Source organism: Bos taurus, chromosome 5 (assembly GCF_002263795.3).
Source record: "Bos taurus isolate L1 Dominette 01449 registration number 42190680 breed Hereford chromosome 5, ARS-UCD2.0, whole genome shotgun sequence".
Lineage (NCBI taxonomy): Eukaryota > Metazoa > Chordata > Mammalia > Artiodactyla > Bovidae > Bos > Bos taurus.
Window position 1 is genome coordinate 9,850,154 of NC_037332.1, and position 18,650 is coordinate 9,868,803.

General features: G+C 36.9%; 1 protein-coding gene across 1 annotated transcript in view; it reads left to right on the forward strand.

Annotated features, from left to right (window-relative positions):
* Nucleotides 1-18,650, forward strand: part of OTOGL (otogelin like) — a 174,246-nt gene that overhangs the window by 96,179 nt on the left and 59,417 nt on the right. Inside the window, exons 27-33 of the mRNA XM_059886820.1 lie at nt 392-541; nt 1,480-1,599; nt 6,872-6,988; nt 7,832-7,988; nt 8,645-8,671; nt 14,317-14,484; nt 16,231-16,509. Of these exons, the coding sequence (XP_059742803.1) occupies nt 392-541; nt 1,480-1,599; nt 6,872-6,988; nt 7,832-7,988; nt 8,645-8,671; nt 14,317-14,484; nt 16,231-16,509 (1,018 nt within the window). The remainder of the gene's footprint in view (nt 1-391; nt 542-1,479; nt 1,600-6,871; nt 6,989-7,831; nt 7,989-8,644; nt 8,672-14,316; nt 14,485-16,230; nt 16,510-18,650) is intronic.

The window sequence follows — 18,650 nt, forward strand, 5'->3', positions numbered from 1 at the left end:
GTCGTAAAACAGCTCATGCAAATAGTTACTATGGTGCCCGGCCAGGGTGGGCGGTTTCAGTCAGTGTGCTTCCCCTAACAAATCCGCCTAATGTACTCTATGCCCATGCCTTGACTGCTCTTCTGTATAACTGAAATACCTTTTTCTCTTTGCCCATTTATCTATCTTGAGCCTATCTACCGGTTTGTGTCTTGTTATCAATTTTATGTTTTTCCTATTTTATTCATTTGTTTTGTCTTTTGTTATAAACTTAAGGAAAGATAGGGGTAAGCAAAAATACTAGTACATAGATATTTATTGACGGATATTAATTTAATTAATGTTTGCATTTTGGTGAGAAAATAAGAAATTCATTTTTTTCTTTATTATGTTTTTTCCCTTTTTTTTGAAGAAACGATCAGGTTTTTTTCTGGAAAATAAACCAACATATCAGCTGTGGAAGGCAGGGTACTACATGGTAGTATACTTTCCAGAGAAAGACATCACTATTCTTTGGGATAAAAAGACAACCATCCATATCAAAGTTGGACCATGGTGGAAGGTAAGTCAACCTATTTGGTAGGTCAGTCCAAATGAGATACAAGAAATGAAATTGCATTGGACTTTTTAATGTTTTATGGAAATAAAATGATTGATGAAATGAGATATTTCTCAAATGATTGAGAAATGTTATATTTTTAGAATAACTAACTCAGATCCCAGGGAAGAGTAACTTTACCTTGTGTTGCATACTCTTCTTAACTTCAACTTTACAGTGTCCAGTTTTCCAAAGTTACTTAGTTAAGCTTTTATTCCCACTCCCTACAGTACGATTATATGATATTGTTTGTAATACGGTTGGATTTATTACAATTTGTGTTCCATCTTTTCCTCCATTTTCCAGATATTTTTAAGCTTATATACAGTAAAATTCTTTAAAAATGTAAAATAATTTATTTTTATGATCTTCAATTCTATGAATTTCAACAAATGCATGGAGCTGTGTATCCACCACCACAGTTCTAGAAAGAACAGATCTGTCAGCTTCCAAATTTCTTCTGCGTTGCCCTTTTTTTGTCAGTGGCTACTTCTTACCCTTCACTCTGGGCAACCGCCGTATAGTTTTCCCTTTTCTGGATACAGTATAAATGAAATCACGCAATATATAGTCCTCTGGGACTGACTGCTTTGACTTGATGAGACCATTCAAGATTCATTAGTATTTTTGAATAAATGAATTGTTTGCCCCTGTTTACTGCTGGGCGATGCTCTTGTTGTATGGATGTACTGGTTTATTTGATCCATTAACGGTTGAACACTCAGTCTGGATTGTTTACAGTTCTTTTCAATTTATATTTGACATTGTTTTAATGATTGCTTATTATTAAATATTGTATTAAATATTATTAGATATTTTTATTATTTTAGATGTTTAAAATTTTAGTCCTTAAATGTTGAAATGAATAAAGAATATTTCATGGTAATTTTCTTTTCCTTTAGAACAAATTATCTGGATTATGTGGAAACTTTGACAAATGTACTTCAAATGATATGACCACATCCAATAACTTGGAAGTGAGAAATGCCCAGGTATTTGGAGATAGTTGGGCATTAGGACAAGTAAGTGGGATATATATATTTTAGAACAAAACAAATATTTTCTGGTGTACTTATCCACTAAAACATTTTATTCTTACAGGAAATTTATTTAGGTAATACTATTTTATGTAGTATTTGTGTAGTAATTTATAGTTGACAAAGTCAAACTGCTTTTACATTTAATTTCTCATGCAATCCTTGTTACAATCTGTTAATATAAAGGGTATTGACTCCATATTACAGATGAAGAAACTGAGGCTTAGGAAGGTTAAATTCCTTGTCTACTATTGTGTTTCCAGAAAGTCACAGAGATGATGTTCAAATTCTCATCTTCTAATCTCATGCTTTTCCTTTCTATCGCTCTTTCAATGTATTTATGTTTCTAATGATGTATTTTTATTCAACTCAAGGTAATGAATAAATGAAGAAAGAATTTCTTAACATTTGTTCTCCAGACATGGCTGTGTGTGGGGTGGGGTAAAGAGTGAATTCATAGCCAACTACCTTAGGGAGCAGTTAGGATGAATTAAGTCAGGCATATTTCTTTTTTGAAGGATTTCTTGAGGCATTATATGCCTTCAGGAGAGGGATGTGTTTGAAGGAATTCCCAAATTTACTGACACAGAGCTTATGTTTTGTATATCAGTTCTCAAAGAAATAGTTTTCTATGGGACACAATCTGAGAAACGCTGAACTAAGAAAACAGTCAAAATGGAAATTTGTTCTACTCTTTTCTTCTTCTTTTTTAAACCTATTTTTTATAACTAAAAATAGAGTCTGCAGCTACAATTTCCTGGTTGGTTACTATTTGATTAGTTGTTTTACGATTTTGCCTAGTTTACTAATATATCTAAATCTCTTTAAAAAATTAAAAGGGGATTGGGGTTAAACATTCACCCAATTTAGTAAAATTTAAGCAGTATATTTCATTGTGGTCTACATTAAAAATTATAAAGATTTTATTTTTTGATATAAAATAAATTAAGGAGTATTTAATTTATAATCATACTTAAATATTTAGACCAAAGAATTTTAAACTCATTTATACCTAATAGACAAAGCTGAAAATTTAAAAAAAAAATTCATTCAGTAAGTTCTGCTTAGCACTTAATGTTTTCCAAGAGATATGAACACATAATGTGATTAAAACAGCCACTGACCTTGGGAATTTGGTTTAGCAGATGAGGTAGAAAAGTTAACAATGGCACTATGAGACAGGTGCTTTGATATAGGTGTATACAACATGGAGTTTGTGGTCAAAGGAAGATGCCGTTGAGTTGATTCTCACAAGACTCACAGGCACTATAAAACGGAAGGTGATGGGAAAGAGGGTGGCAGCAAAGGAAGGAGCAGCCCTTTAGAAGGCATCAGGAAGACTAGAGTGAGTATGGCGCCTGTGTGCTAAGTTGCTTCTGTTGTGTGCGACTCTTTGTAAGTCCATGGACTATAGTCCATCAGGCTCCTCTCTCCATGGGATTTTCCAGGGGAGAATACAGGAGTGAGTTCTCATGCCCTCCTGCATGGGATTTTCCCAAGCCACGGACTGAACCCATGTCTCACATTTCCTACACTGGCAGGCAGGTTCTTTACCACTAGCGCCACCTGGGGAGAAGGCAATGGCAACCCACTCCATTGTTCTTGCCTGGAGAATCCCAGGGACGGGGGAGCCTGGTGGGCTGCTGTCTATGGGGGCGCACAGAGTCAGACACGACTGAAGCGACTTAGCAGCAGCAGCAGCAGTGCACCCTGGGAAGCCTGAGCATAGTGGTTGTTTTTGTTTGGTTGCTCAATCACGTCTGACTATTTGTGACCCCATGGACTGCAGCACGCCAGGCTTCCCTGTCCTTCACCATCTCCTGGAGCTTGCTCAAACTCACGTCCATTGAGTCGGTTATGCCATCTAACTATTTTGTTCTCTGTCGTCCACTTCTTCTGCTTCCAGTCTTTCCCAGCATCAGGGTTTTTTCTAAAGAGTCAGTTCTTCACATCAGGTGACCAAAGTATTGGAGCTTCAGCTTCAGCATCAGTCCTTCCAATGAATATTCAGAACTGATCTCCTTTAGAATGGACTGGTTTGATCTCTTTGCAGTCCAAGGGACTCTCAAGAGTCTTCTCCAACACCACAGTTCAAAAGCATCAATTCTTCAGCATTCAGCCTTCTTAATGGTCCAGCTCTCACATCCATACATGACTACTGGAAAAACCATAGCTTTGACTAGACAGACATTTTTGTTGGCAAAGTAATGTCTGTACTTTACTGTCTAGGTTTGTCATAGCTTTTCTTCCAAGGAGCAAGCGTCTTAATTCCATGGCTGCAGTCACCATCTGCAGTGATTTTGGAGCCCAAGAAAATAAAATCTGCCACTGTTTCCATCGTCTCCCCATCTATATGCCATGAAATGATGGGACCGGATGCCATGATCTTTGTTTTTTGAATGTTGAGTTTTAAGCCAGCTTTTTCATGCTCCTCTTTCACCTTCATCAAAAGGCTGTTTAGGTCCTCTTTGCTTTCTTCCATAAGGATGGTATCATCAGCATATCTGAGGTTATTGATATTTCTCCCCATAGTCTTGATTCCAGCTTGTGAGTCATCCAGCCTGGCATTTCGTATGCTGGACTCTGCATAGAAGTTAAATAAACAGGGTAACAACATACAGTCTTGACATACTCCTTTCCCAGTTTTGGACCAGTCCGTTGTTCCATGTCTGGTTCTGTTTCTTCTTGTTCTGCATACTGATTTCACAGGAGGCAGGTAAGGTGGTCTGGTATCCCCTTCTCTTTAAGAGTTTTCCAGTTTGTTGTGATCCACACAGTCAAAGGCTTTAGGGTAGTCAATGAAGCAGAAGTAGATGTTTTTCTGGAACTCTCTTGCTTTTTCTATGATCCAACGGATGTTGTCAATTTGATCTCTCATTCCTCTGCCTTTTCTAAATCCAGTTTGAACACCTGGAAGGCTCTTGGTTCATGTACTGTTGAAGCCTAACTTGAGAATTTTGAGCATTACTTGCTAGCATATATATGAGTAAAACTGTGTGGTAGTTTGAACATTCTTTGGCATTGCCCTTATTTGGGACTGGAATGAAAACTGACCTTTTCCAGTCCTGTGGCTGCTGCTGAGTTTTCCAAATTTGCTGGCATATTGAGTGCAGCACTTTTACAGAATCATCTTTTAGGATTTTAAATAGCTCAGCTGGAATTCCATCACCTCCACTAGCTTTGTTTGTAGTGATACTTCCTAAGTCCCACTTGACTTCACATTCCAGGATGTCTGGCTCTAGGTGAGTGGTCACATCATTGTGGTTATCTGGGTCATGAAGATTGTTTTTATACAGTTCTTCTGTGTATTCTTGCCATCTCTTCTTAATACCTTCTGCTTCTGTTAGGTTCATACTGTTTCTGTTCTTTATTGTGCCCAACTTTGCATGAAATGAGTCCTTGGTATTTCTAATTTTCTTGAAGAGATCTCTAGATCTTTCCCATTCTGTTGTTTTCCTCTATTTCTTTGCATGGATCACTTAGGAAGGCTTTCTTATGTCTCCTTGCTATTCTTTGGAACTCTGCAGTCAGATGGGTATGTCTTTCCTTTTCTCCTTTGCCTTTAGCTTCTCTTGTCTCATCTGCTCGCTGTAAGGCTTTCTCAGACAAACATTTTCCCCTTTGAATTTCTTTTTCTTGGGGATGGTTTTGATCACTGCCTCCACAAACCTCTGTCCATAGTTTTTCAGGCACTCTGTCTATCAGGTCTAATCCCCTGAATCTATTTGTCACTTCAAGTGTATAATTGTAAGGGGTTTGATTTAGGTCATACCTGAATGGTCTAGTGATTTTCCCTACTTTCTTCAATTTAAGTCTGAATTTGGCAATAAGGAGTTCATGATCTGAGTATGGTACCTTACAGGAATTTTATGTAATTCATTATGGCTGTGGTAGATGGTCTGAAGTAGGGAATGGCTGGAATGCAAATTACAGGGCTGCGATATTCGTGTGCTAGGATCTAGACACGAAGGCTGTTAACTAGGCGGTTGTAATCCAACTCAGAAATGTTACATTTTGAAGATTTAGAAAACTGTTCAAATCTGAGAGACCTTAAACATCAGACTCTGTTGAAAGGGTTGCCAAATGAAGGATTGATTTGGAGAATTCAAGGAAGTCTCCTGTCTTTCTGGATTACTGGTTAGACACTGGTGCTCTTCTACAAGACAGGGCAAAGAGGAAAGTTGGTGGTAGGGGGCAGTGGGGACAAGACAGTGGTGTAGAGAAAAATACAGGTTAGGATATGTTGAGAGAGAAGTGACAGAGATTTTATGTGGAAATGAGACTTCAGAAAAGAGACCTGGGATGGGAATATGGAAATGTCCAAGTTTGGAGATTTCAGAAAAGAGATCTGGGATTCAGCAGTTACTATTATATACAGGAAGCTTCCCTTGTGGCTCAGCTGGTAAAGAATCCACGCACAATGCAGGAAACCTGGCTTCGATCCCTGGGTTTGGAAGAATCCCTGGAGAAGGGAAAGGCTACCCACTCCAGTATTCTGGCTTGGAGAATTCCATGGACTGTATAGTTCATGGGGTCACAGAGTCTGCTGAAGGCTTGAGAAGTGTATAGAATGAAAAAAATAAAGACTTGAAGGTCAAGCCTTGCAGAGAAGGGAAGTGGAATGAGGATGGGGAATAGCAGCGAATGAATCAGGAGGAAACCCACCGGAAAATGTTGCCACCAGAAACACGTGAGCCATGTAAGAAGGATAAAGTACTAAACAGAGTCAGAGACAGGGAGAGATCAGGTGAGACGAAGACGGAGACGTTGCCTTTATATTTAGTAATGAGGAGACAATGATCACCTTTTCCAGGCCGGTTTGAGGGCGGTGGATTAGGAGAGGCAGAGACCAAATTGCTGAGTATCCGGGAGGCAAGCTGTAGCTGCTTGAATATATGTGACTCCTCAGAGGATGGCTTGTGATAGAAATGAAAGCCGTGAAAATTAAAGGAAAAAGAATAATTTGCTTATGGAAAATTTTTAGTCATGTAACACTACAGTGGAGAGTTTAAAAATTATTTAACTTCACTCTCTAATATTGTCATGGCTCTAACAGTAAATTTAGTTACTTTCAAAAATAACATATGCTATTAACATGAGCCAGCTGAGCACAGGTGCTTTCGGTAAAGTCTGTCTAAAAGAATGAGAATATATTAGATATGATTGTAGTGGTTGAAGTCAGATTAGGTTACTCTGGTTTCAGCTTCAGAAATTTCCTCGTTGGAAACTTTCTTTTCTCCCTTAACTTTTTCCACAGTGCAAAACCCCGGTTGAATCATTTAAACCCTGCGAGGCACATCAGAACAAATTTCCTTATGCCAAGAAAGAATGCTCCATTCTGTACAGCGATGCTTTTGCTTCTTGTCGCAATGTGGTGAGTGAATACTTTATTAAACTTTCCAACTTAAACAACTACTGCAGTGTCTATAATACTGAGATTAACTGGACAAATAATTTAGCTGCCCATTGGTTTTTTAGGTATACTACCTAACCCTTATTAGGAAGACCGATTTGGTCATTTGTTTTTCTGTAGAACTGGCACATTAGGTAATTTACATTCTTCCTCATGTCATCTTATTAACAGAGTACATTTGTACATAATATTTGTTAATGGTCTTTTTCAGCTTACGAAACATTTTTATGTCCATTATCAAAACTATAAATCCTTAGTTTTCTTTGGAGAACAACACCGAATGGCATTCTTCTCCTTAACCCAAAGTATAGTTTAAAATGATTATTAGTGGCACATTTAAAATAGTTTTAGAAGCACATCCCAAGATGGAATGTAATTTATTTAGACATTAACTTTCTAAATGTCTTTCCAACATAACAATTTTAGATCCCAATAGAAGTTTTTAAAAGTAGCTTAAGATGTTATTAAAAACAAAGTACGTTTGGAAGCAGAACATTCTTTTAATGCCATGCAAATATGCCAATAATGAAACAAAATATGAATCTGTTGTATTGAAGATATTGAAATTGTATTTGTCAGTCCTATTCCCTGTTTTGCTAGTTCTTTGATCTTACATTTGCCTAATAAATTCTTTTCATTTGGGCAAATAGAGGTTTGAGATATTTAGAACTCTCTAGGTGGCAGTGTTAAGCTGATTATAGCAAATTTTGAAAATCTACCAGTTAGTTTTCTTTTAGAAGGCTGAATTTTAATCAACTGTAGTTAGTACATTTTGAAATTAATTTATCTTTTACTTCATTTCAGATTGATGTCACTTCTTTTGCTAAAAATTGTCATGAAGACACATGTAACTGTAATCTTGGTGGGGATTGTGAATGCTTATGCACAAGCATAGCAGCATATGCATACAAGTGCTGTCAGGAAGGGGTTTCTGTTCACTGGAGATCACCTACTCTTTGTTGTGAGTACCCTAGTTAGAACATCATTAGGTGGGAAGCTTATAAGGAGATTCATGTTGTCTTATCTTAGAAATGATACCATGGAACTCATGGAAATCAAATTTAAGATGAGTAAATTTTATATTCTTTTGATGAGGTATATAAATTGTAGTATAGCTAAAGGACTTATAAAAGAAACTTTGAAGTAAGTTTTTCTGTTCTGTGTTTGACTTATCACTGTAACATTTGAACTATAAATTATATACCATCCTTGGAGAAATTGTTTATAACTCTCTTATGGCTATGAAATTCCACTGTTCTGGTAATAAGAAACATTGTTTTAAAAACATCATTTTGAATTTGTATTCAGATTTGACCTTTTAAACTTTTCATTTACTCCTATAGATAGTACATCATCCGATAAACAGCTTATGATTTTAACCCTTTTAGCGGACTATAGACTGGCTAATATATTTGCCTACCTATAAAATAATCTTAGGAAATTTTATAAATTATTAATAGTACTCTTAAAGAGTCCTCTTAGCTTAGAGAAAATTCCCAAATAATGATGTCATTCTGAGTTCTTTCACCTGGTTATTGGTAAATCATATTTTCCACATATTCAAGATAAGTGCTCAGATTCTTATTTAGTTTAACATTTCTTCTTTTATCTTTTTAGCACTTGATTGTGAATACTACAATGAAGGTATGTGAGAATATCAGGATACTATTTAATTAATGTATCTTTGGATTCACAGTTTTTGAACAACTTTTCTGGGAACAGAGTATAAGTAGTTCATAATTTGTCATACAGTTAATCCTTGAACAAGGCAGGGGTTGAGGGCACTAACCCTCCGCAATTGGTCACCTTCGTATTTACAGTTCTACACTCTCAGATTCAACCGACCATGGATTGTGTTGTTCAGTTGCTTAAACTGTGTATAACTCTTTTGTGACCCCATAGACTGTAGCCCGCCAGGCTCCTCTGTTCATGGAATTTTGGAGGCAAGAATGCTGGTGTGGGTTGACATTTCCTTCTCTGGAGGATCTTTCCAACCCAGGAATCAAATCCACGTCTCCTACATTGGCAGGCAGATTCTTACACTGAGCCACCAGGGAGCCCCACAGTGCTATATGCTTCCTATTGAAACAAATCTGCTTAGAAGTGGACTTGCACAGTTCAAATCATGTTGTTTGTGTCAACTGTATGACTCAGTGAAAGCCATTGCCTTCTAAAATGTATCTAAATTTCTAAGTATTTGTGTTAAAATTTATTCCCTTGAAAAATAATAGTGTTGTAACTAAGTTCTCAGCACCTAGGAAGCTCTTAGTAGTCCTAGAATGACATGAAGGGATGAATGAATGAGTAAAGTTAGCTAATTTTTTTGGTAAAAAGGATGAAGGATATACATACCTTTTAGCATTATGAATAAAAATGGACATTGTTTGACCTCTATTATGCTGTGGAAACTAAAGAAAGAAATAATAATATAGAAATTTGTTTAGCCATCATTTTACAGAAAATAATTACTTATATATTATTAGAATGAGAACTTACTGATTTAGTAATAATGAAAGTATCCCAGTCCCCCAAACATTCAAATTTGCAACTGGAAGTCTAAGAGGAGTCATTTCAGTTCAGTCTCTCAGCCGTGTCTGACTCTCTGCGACCCTGTGGACTGCAGCACACCAGGCTTCCCTGTCCATCACCAACACCCGGAGTCTACTCAAACCCATGTCCATCGAGTCGGTGATGCCATCCAGCCATCTCATCCTCTGTCGTCCCCTTCTCCTCCTGCCTTCAATCTTTCCCAGCATCAGGGTCTTTCCCAATGAGTCAATGAGTCTAAGAGGAGGTGCTGCCTAAAACCAAGACATAGATATAGGAGACTGAGCATTATATCCTCTTTGAAAATGCCAGACATTAGCAGAACCGATGCTGCTTTTTGTCAAACCTATTTGATGAGGAAGGCCTAGCCACTGAAACCTAATTCAGACAAAAAAAGATGATCCAGGGAGGTGTACATTTTATTAGTAACTGGGCAAAAACCCATGATGAACAGGTTAGATTTACAGTTATAGGAGAGCTGACCCATTACAGAAAAAACCCGAACCACCAATCCAAAGTGTTTTTGGTGATTTACTGAGCCAAGGAGAAATCTGTCAAGTATAAAAATACTTGTGTGAAAGTGCTGCACTCAATATACCAGCAAATTTGGAAAACTCAGCAGTGGCCACAGGACTGGAAAAGGTCAGTTTTCATTCCAATCCCAAAGAAAGGCAATGCCAAAGAATGCTCAAACTACTGCACAATTGCACTCATCTCACATGCTAGTAAAGTAATGCTCAAAATTCTCCAAGCCAGGCTTCAGCAATACGTGAACCGTGAACTTCCAGATGTTCAAGCTGGTTTTAGAAAAGGCAGAGGAACCAGTGATCAAATTGCCAACATCCTCTGGATCATGGAAAAAGCAAGAGAGTTCCAGAAAAACATCTATTTCTGCTTTATTGACTATGCCAAAGCCTTTGACTGTGTGGATCATAATAAACTGTGGAAAATTCTGAAAGAGATGGGAATACCAGACCACCTGACCTGCCTCTTGAGAAACCTATATGCAGATCAGGAAGCAACAGTTAGAACTGGACATGAATTAACAGACTGGTTCCAAATAGGAAAAGGAGTACGTCAAGGCTGTGTATTGTCTCCCTGCTTATTTAACTTATATGCAGAGTACATCATGAGAAATGCTGGGCTGGAAGAAGCACAAGCTGGAATCAAGATTGGAGGGAGAAATATCAATAACCTCAGATATGCAGATGACACTACCTTTATGGCAGAAAGTGAAGAGGAACTAAAAAGCCTCTTGATGAAAGTGAAAGTAGAGAGTGAAAAAGTTGGCTTAAAGCTCAACATTCAGAAAACGAAGATCATGGCATCCGGTCCCATCACTTCATGGGAAATAGATGGGGAAACAGTGGAAACAATGTCAGACTTTACTTTTTTGGGCTCCAAAATCACTGCAGATGGTGACTGCAGCCATGAAATTAAAAGATGCTTACTCCTTGGAAGAAAAGTTATGACCAACCTAGATAGCATATTCAAAAACAGAGATATTACTTTGCCAACAAAGATCTGTCTAGTCAAGGCTAGTCAAGGATACTATGTTATTAAAATACTTAAATTATTCAAAGCAAATGCAGAGATAAAAGACTGTGATTCTGTAGGAGGAAATGTTTTTAAAAGTAGGAAACTTCAGAGGTTGCTGCTGAGATGAGTTTATAACCCCTCATACAATGACTTTCTATAATATTTTCATGTTCATTTTTATGGAATTTGCTAAAAATATAAAGGTTCTGTTGCTATAAGGAGTAGAAGACTTCAATATTTTGCTAAAAATTGTTACATAAGTTTTTAAGTTCAGAGTGATTTTGTTGGATCGGATATACTTGTTGCAGCTGCTGCTAAGTCGCTTCAGTCGTGTCTGACTCTGCAGTCCCATAGACGGCAGCCCACCAAGCTCCCCCATCCCTGGGATTCTCCAGGCAAGAACACTGGAAGGGGTTCGAAAATACTTAATACTGTGTAAATAATCAATACAGGAAATGATTGCTTTTAGTATAAGAAATTATAATTCGCCCTACAGAAGATTAATGATAAAGTCAATGACTTTTGCCCTCAATTGCTAGTGAAAATGCTGGAAAATAATTCACATGCAAGATATCCATCAACTGGGAGTCGATTCAAAAGCTTTCAATTTTTATACAAATGGATTTCTCAGATGACAATTGTCTCTTCACATTGCTGTAGGAAGGCACTTGTCTTGTAGGGGAGAGAATATTTTGTTTAGTGGTCTGTCTCCTTTCTCCTATTCTCCTCTTGGACATCTGTGCCTGAGGGTGCTTGGAGCTCACAAGCTGTATTTGTATATGTCTTCTTCATTTTGAATTGTATTTCATAATTTATACATCTATGTACCCATTTGTACATTATTTACATAACACAAATCTATGTATTTATACGTTTATGTATATTTTCTTCTTAAAAGTCTAGGTTACTTCTGTCTTTCCTAGAAAATGAACTTGTAGTTGGTGGAGATGATGATGCAGTTCTCTTTGGATGTTATAGGTATTAACTCCCAGAGAAACTGTGCAGGGTATACATTTGTAACCGCTCATAAAGTCTTCACTGCATCTGATCAGTTCCATCTTGGTGTGGGAGCAAAGGTTTTCAAATCTCCATGTGTCCTCAAGGTGTCTGAAAGTGAAAGTCGCTCAGTAGTGTCTGACTGTTGCGACCCCATGGCCTGTAGCCTGTCAGGCTCCTCTGTCCATTGAGTTCTCCAGGCAAGAATACTGAAGTGGGTAGCTGTTTCTTTCTCCAAGGGATCTTTGCAACCCAGGGATTGAACGCAGGTCTCCCACACTGTAGGTGGATTTTTGACCATCTAAGCCCAACTGTGTCTGGGTCCCTACTAAAGCTCTTCCGTCATGGCTTAGAAGTGTCTCGTTGACGAGTCAGTGGATGGGACGATGCTTGAGAATGACTTGTTCTAGAACCCCTTCTCCTGGCCCTTGTGATGGAAATTTTGGGTCTTGCTCGCCTTCCTGTTTGGAAGACTTTTAAACCCTCTAATTCAATTATCTTCTCCCCTTCTCTTATGCCTGGTCTTGGTCCTGAAAGGGGAAAAACACAGGTGGTTGATTTCTTTTTTTTTCCCCTCCATCTTAAGAATAGGCTGGGAAAGGAAAACTGTCCTTGAGATAAAAACTAGAGAAAAGAGGAAAAATGAAATTCACTGAGGGCAACCAGATTGATCTTTTATGAAATCACCTACCACACCTATATTAGAATTTTATATAACCTACAACAAAAATATCTAAATATAACTGTAGAAAGTACACAGCTAATAATTATGTAATTTTGATAATTCAGCAGAAACATCAAAATTTTATAGTACCTCACTTATTTTAAAATGTTAAATGTCATAAAGATTGGGTTGAAGGTAAACTGACCTTATTGTCATGAAACAATGCATAAGTTTATTTTGAATATCAGTGAGCTTTTAAAATAAATTATATACTTTTCTTTCTAAGATGAAGTTCTTAGAAATATTACTTTGAGTTTCAGGTTTAGTTCTATACTAACTAGTTTATTTTTTACTACAGTATTTTCCACTTTATATGAAGTGATATAAGTGCATAGAAATGATAACATAAGTAAAATGACACTTGACTTCTCTATTCAGCGTCATCTTATTTTTCTTCTCTATAGACATACCTCACTGATGACATTCAATAATTCCCAAAACAGTAAAATATTATATATCATATCTGTGAATTCTGTTTTAATGCAATGAACCTACTAAGGAGAAATGATGTTTAGAAGACTAACAAAATACCTTCCATTGATAGAACTAAACTTAAGTTTATGGACAGTAGAATATTAAAATATCAAAGTGAAAGTTTACCTAGACAAATATCTTCACAGAGGTGAGAAAATGTGAGGTCTAGAAATCTTGTCAACCTTTTATTCATCACTGCTGAGTATTCGTGTATGTATACATATACACACACATTCATGTACATACATATTCTAAATTACATATTCTAGGGACTTCCCTGGTAGTCTAGTGGTTAAGACTTTGCCTTTCAATGAAGGGGGTGTGGGTTCAATCCCTGGTCAGGAAGCTAAGATCCCACATGCCTCATGGCCAAAAAACCAAAACATAAAAACAGAAGCAATATTATAATGAATTCAATAAAAAACTTTAAAAAATGGTCCACATCAAAAGAAATAAATTACACATTCTAAATACATATGTATATATTCCAGATCAATATAATGTATCCTTTTTAATAATTTTATTTACTCATTTATTTTTGGCTCTGCTGGGTCTTGGTTGCTGTGCTGGCTATTCTCTGGTGGAGAGTGAGAGTGAGTCTCGAGTGGCAATATGTGGGCTTCTTGTTGTGGTGGCACAGGCTCCAGGGGTCACGGGCTTCAGCAGTTGTGCTGTGTGAACTCAGTAATTGTGGCGCCAGGGCTCCAGAGCACAGGTTCGATAGTTGTGGCACATGGACTTAGTCGCTCTGGGTCACGTGGGAGCTTCCCCGACTAGGGATTGAACTGGAGTCTTCTGCTTTGGCAGACAGATTCTTTACCACTGAGCAACCAGGGAAGCCCCGATATGGTCTTTTTGAAAAGAGTTCAGTTATTTTGTTAATGATAAATGTTTAAATGCTCAATGATTTTGGAGTACTTTTGTTATTAAAATTTATTCCATTGAAATGATAGCTTGAAATGTAAAAATCCTATGCAAATTTATGATTCTCTCATTTGCATTTGACTAGGGCTTGGAGAAGGACCATATATGCTGGCAAGTTATGGGCAGACTGGCCTTATTCTGGGAGCCAATATAACCAGTGGAAGCATTTTCTCTCTGCCAAGAAGTAGCATTCGTGGCAGTTTATTTTTTAATTTTATGATCACTCCAGGCCTTTTCAAAGAGAAGGCATCATGTAAGTAGAAGTTGCAACTGAAAATAAGGATGTAGTTTACCATTGACTCTTTTCATTTATTCATGCAGTAAATATTAATTGGGGAATTTAATATGTTTATGACATCTTTCTAGGTGCTCTAAATGATTTGAAATAAAATAAGACACTGGCACACGAACCAGCTCTCTCTTTTGTGTATAAAATCATTTCTTTGCTTATCTATTGGCATATATATACATGCAATTAGAATTGCAATTTTTTGTTCGGGTTTATGGTCCTTGGTAAAGCACAGCTTCAATTTTCATTCTATTGGTCACAGAATTTAATTTGAAACTTTTGACTATTTTTAAAATAGTCTGCTGATAATTAACATGTGAAAGATTTTAATACCAGATTAAAGAAAAAAGTCATAATTTAATATCAAGGAAGTTAAATTAAGAGCATAAATCAAAGTCTAGACAGTCATTGAGACAGACTGTTATCCGTATGTGGCCTTGTCTCTCTTGGTACCTGGGTCTACATTTACTGGCTTGCCCCTGCAGATTTATACTGGTTGTATCCACTTGGCATCTATTCTAACTGATGATTTGTGTCTCTTTCTGATGTGTGATGTTCAGGGTACATTGTTACTATTCTAACCCTGCTTAGAACCATGCATGGTGTGTTCTATAAACAAAGGAAATATTTATTGAATGAATGAATCTGACATAACTTATACTAATGTAGAGAACTCTCCTGATTTCCCAGTTAAAATAAATTGCTCTATTCTTGTAAAAAGAGCTCCTTTAGTTCTTTGATTCTATGAAAACACCTATCACAGTCTAAGTTTTCATTTATGCGTTATATGTTTTTTCTTTTATAATTTTTAAATTCTTCTTTTCATATTCCAGTGCTCAATGGAAGGGTTTGTATATTGTAGGACACAGTGAATGCTTTTTGAATCATTTATTGGACTTGAGAGAGCTCTTTATTGTATAACTTAAAATAATTGATGTTTTTAATAGAAAAATCCTTAGGTCAAATTAAGTAAGACCTAAAGAAATTAATGCCTAAGAAATTAAATCTAAGAGCTCAATTAAGAGACTTATGCCATGGGTTTTACAAATACAGGGGAAACTTTTAAAGCACATAACAAAAAAGCATGACACTGCTCAAATGCTTTGTAGTTGTTCATTAGCTTTTTGATCATCTCTAGGGAAATAAGACAATAAGGTTGAGCAAACAGTCATTTCTTAATGCAGTAGAATCACTTGAAAGAACATTTGCTCATTAAGAATTCAGTGATATTGAAATGCAGTGACATGTCTAAATTGATCTGTTTCTCTATTTCTTTTTCTTTTCTATCATCCAATTTAGCCATTTATAGATTTTGTACATTTGAAAATGCTAAAGCTTGCAAGTGCAAATGTATGTCCAATTAGTTATTCAACTATTTGTATAGAGTTGTACATTCTGGGGTCCTAGGTTGACATTTCTTTATTTTTTTTTCTTCCTCCATGAACATGATCAATTATTTTAAAACATAGAACTTGTGAAAGCCTGATATTTTTAGAGCTGTCACTCTTATGCATTGCATGAAAATATAATTTTTTCCTTTAGAGATCTGTAATTCATTCCTAAAATCTTTGAGAATGGCATTAACTATTCATGCCAGTTGTGCATTTCTGTTTTGTTGGCCTTATACATGAATTTTACAACGCCAGTGCTGATGATCCGCCTTCTCCAGAGAACCCAGGGAGTTGTCTAACAGACTGCTCTGTTTTCCAGCATTGGCGCTCGTTTCCTTGGAATCTGCCGAAAGGCCCAACTACTTTCTCTGTGTCCACGATGACGACACTCTTAGTTTGAAACTGTGGGAAGCGAATTCAGCCTTTCATCGGAGAGCTACGTTTTTTCACCATCAGGACCTCTGGATTCCTGGGTACAGCGCTTTTGAGTTATACAGCAAGAAAGGCTTTTTCATTATATTGACAGATTCTAGTGCCAAAGCATCAAAATATGATGATTCTGAAGAATTTAAACGCTTAAGTAGCTTCAGTGTGGAAGGTATGTGTCCTGAGATGTCCATATATTAAGTAGATAATTTAAGGAGTGACAAAAAATATATTAGATTTTTAACTTAAAAATTATTTTAATGTGTATAATTAGTTGTATGACCTTAGTGAGTTTCTTAACCTCCTTATCCTTAAGTTTACACATCTGTCTCATGGAAGAAATAATACCTACTTTATAGGGTTATTTTGCTACATAAATTAATGTAGTAAATTGTTTAGAATAGCCTTAAATGACATTATTTTTTAGGATTGCCTCAATTTTTACTTTCAGTGCTGTCTGAGCTTTGGAAATAGAGCTTACCCATTTCTTCTTCTTGTAGAGTTTTGTATCTACTTTTTCTTTCATAGACGGCTACTTCTCACTTAGTCTGATTCTTTATGACGAAGACGATGTGTTTCTCTCTTTGAATACTTCGAATACTTTGAATGCTTTGAATGTGTTCTTTGAATACTTTGGAGTCCAATTGTACTGACCTCTAGATTTTTCTGGTTCAGCAGAATCCCCGTCTTATTTCTAGAGATCCTTGCAGTTCTATAGCTATTGAATTTTCTAAATTTCAGAGAGGAATCCTCACTGCCTCACCCAGTGTTTAAAAGTCATGCTTTATTTTCAAACCCTAAGAGCTCAATATTTGCCTTGGGTCTCCCAAATTTTTTCATTCTAACCAACTTTTCTAAGTCATTTCTAAGAAAGCTAATCATTTGCTTTTTTTGTTGTGGTTAAATTTCTATAAATCTGTTTGGATGTTAGAAAATTCAAAGTGAGTCACTCAGTTGTGTCCGACTCTTTGCGACCCCGCACCAGGCTCCTCCGTCCATGGGATTTTCTAGCCAGAGTACTGGAGTGGGTTGCCATTTCCTACTCCAAGGAATCTTCCTGACCCAGGGACTGAACACAGGTCTCCTGCATTGTAGACAGACGCTTTACCATCTGAGCCACCAGGGAAGTCCAAATTCAAATTGAGCTTCAAATTTTTTCAAGAAAGTTTCAAGAAAGTTCAAACTGAGCTTCAAATTTTTGCCTATTGAATGGGGTTCCTGGTCTCATGAGAGTCACTGACATGTGTATACAATATTCTGTAGAGTAAGTGTAATAGTTTTACTTGAGTTTAATTAAAAGTTGAATTTTGAGAGCCTGTATTTCCCCTCCATTACACAAATCCACTCCATCATACCCAGACCCAGTGGCCTTACCTGAGCTTTGGACAACTGCAGTCAATGGCATCATCCGCATCTCAGAAACTCATCTTTGTGGGCTTCCCGAACTTAGGAGACACTCTGGGTTTATTCTAGTCTTGGAACCAATCCTCTTTTATGACCCCTGATTCTAGTAACCCAAGCTTAACTATTATTTTAATATTGAGATGCTTAAGTGCCTTCCAGAAAGCCTCATTTTCCTTCTCATACCTTGGAATTAAATTCCATATCTTAAGTCCAAGTAACATAACCTGTTTCCTGAACTTTCTGCCTTACGGAGCTCTCTTCTTCAGAGATAATCTTGGACTGCTGCAGAAGGACTGCTCTGTGACAGGGGAAGGGGAAAGTATTAGCTGAGTTTGTAGGAGAAAAAGCTTCCATTAAGGGAAGTTTTTGTAACTACGAGCATGTATTATTCAAATCAGTTCATTCATTTATGTCATCAGATAATACTTACCATGTGCAATGAGTTAAATTCTATGAGAAGAACAAAGATGGAGTGTTCTCCTTAAGCTTCATGTCAGGCAATATGTCTTTGGTCTTGCCATTTTCCTAATTGAATTTGGCATGTCACTTGGCTCCTGTTAGCCTCAATTCCCTCATTTATAAAATGGAGATAATATTCACTCAACAGGGTTGTTGCAAGGATAAAATAGAATAATGGACAAAAAGCTATTTTACAAAAACTTAAATTCTAAACAAGTGTGTGCTATTATGATACGTAGATCACTGAACACCAGCAAAACATAAATAAAGGAAGGTGATTTAGAATTGTCCTTAGTCTCCTCCTACCTCTTGCTTTTTTAAATATTTGGAAGAAGAACTAAGATTCTGATGTTCAACCTGAGCATGAAATGCCTTCATCACCAAGCAGTTACGCTGTTTCCTCCCCCGCCCCCAACCTCTGCCGCCCTGTCTTTTCAATCAAAAAAGTTT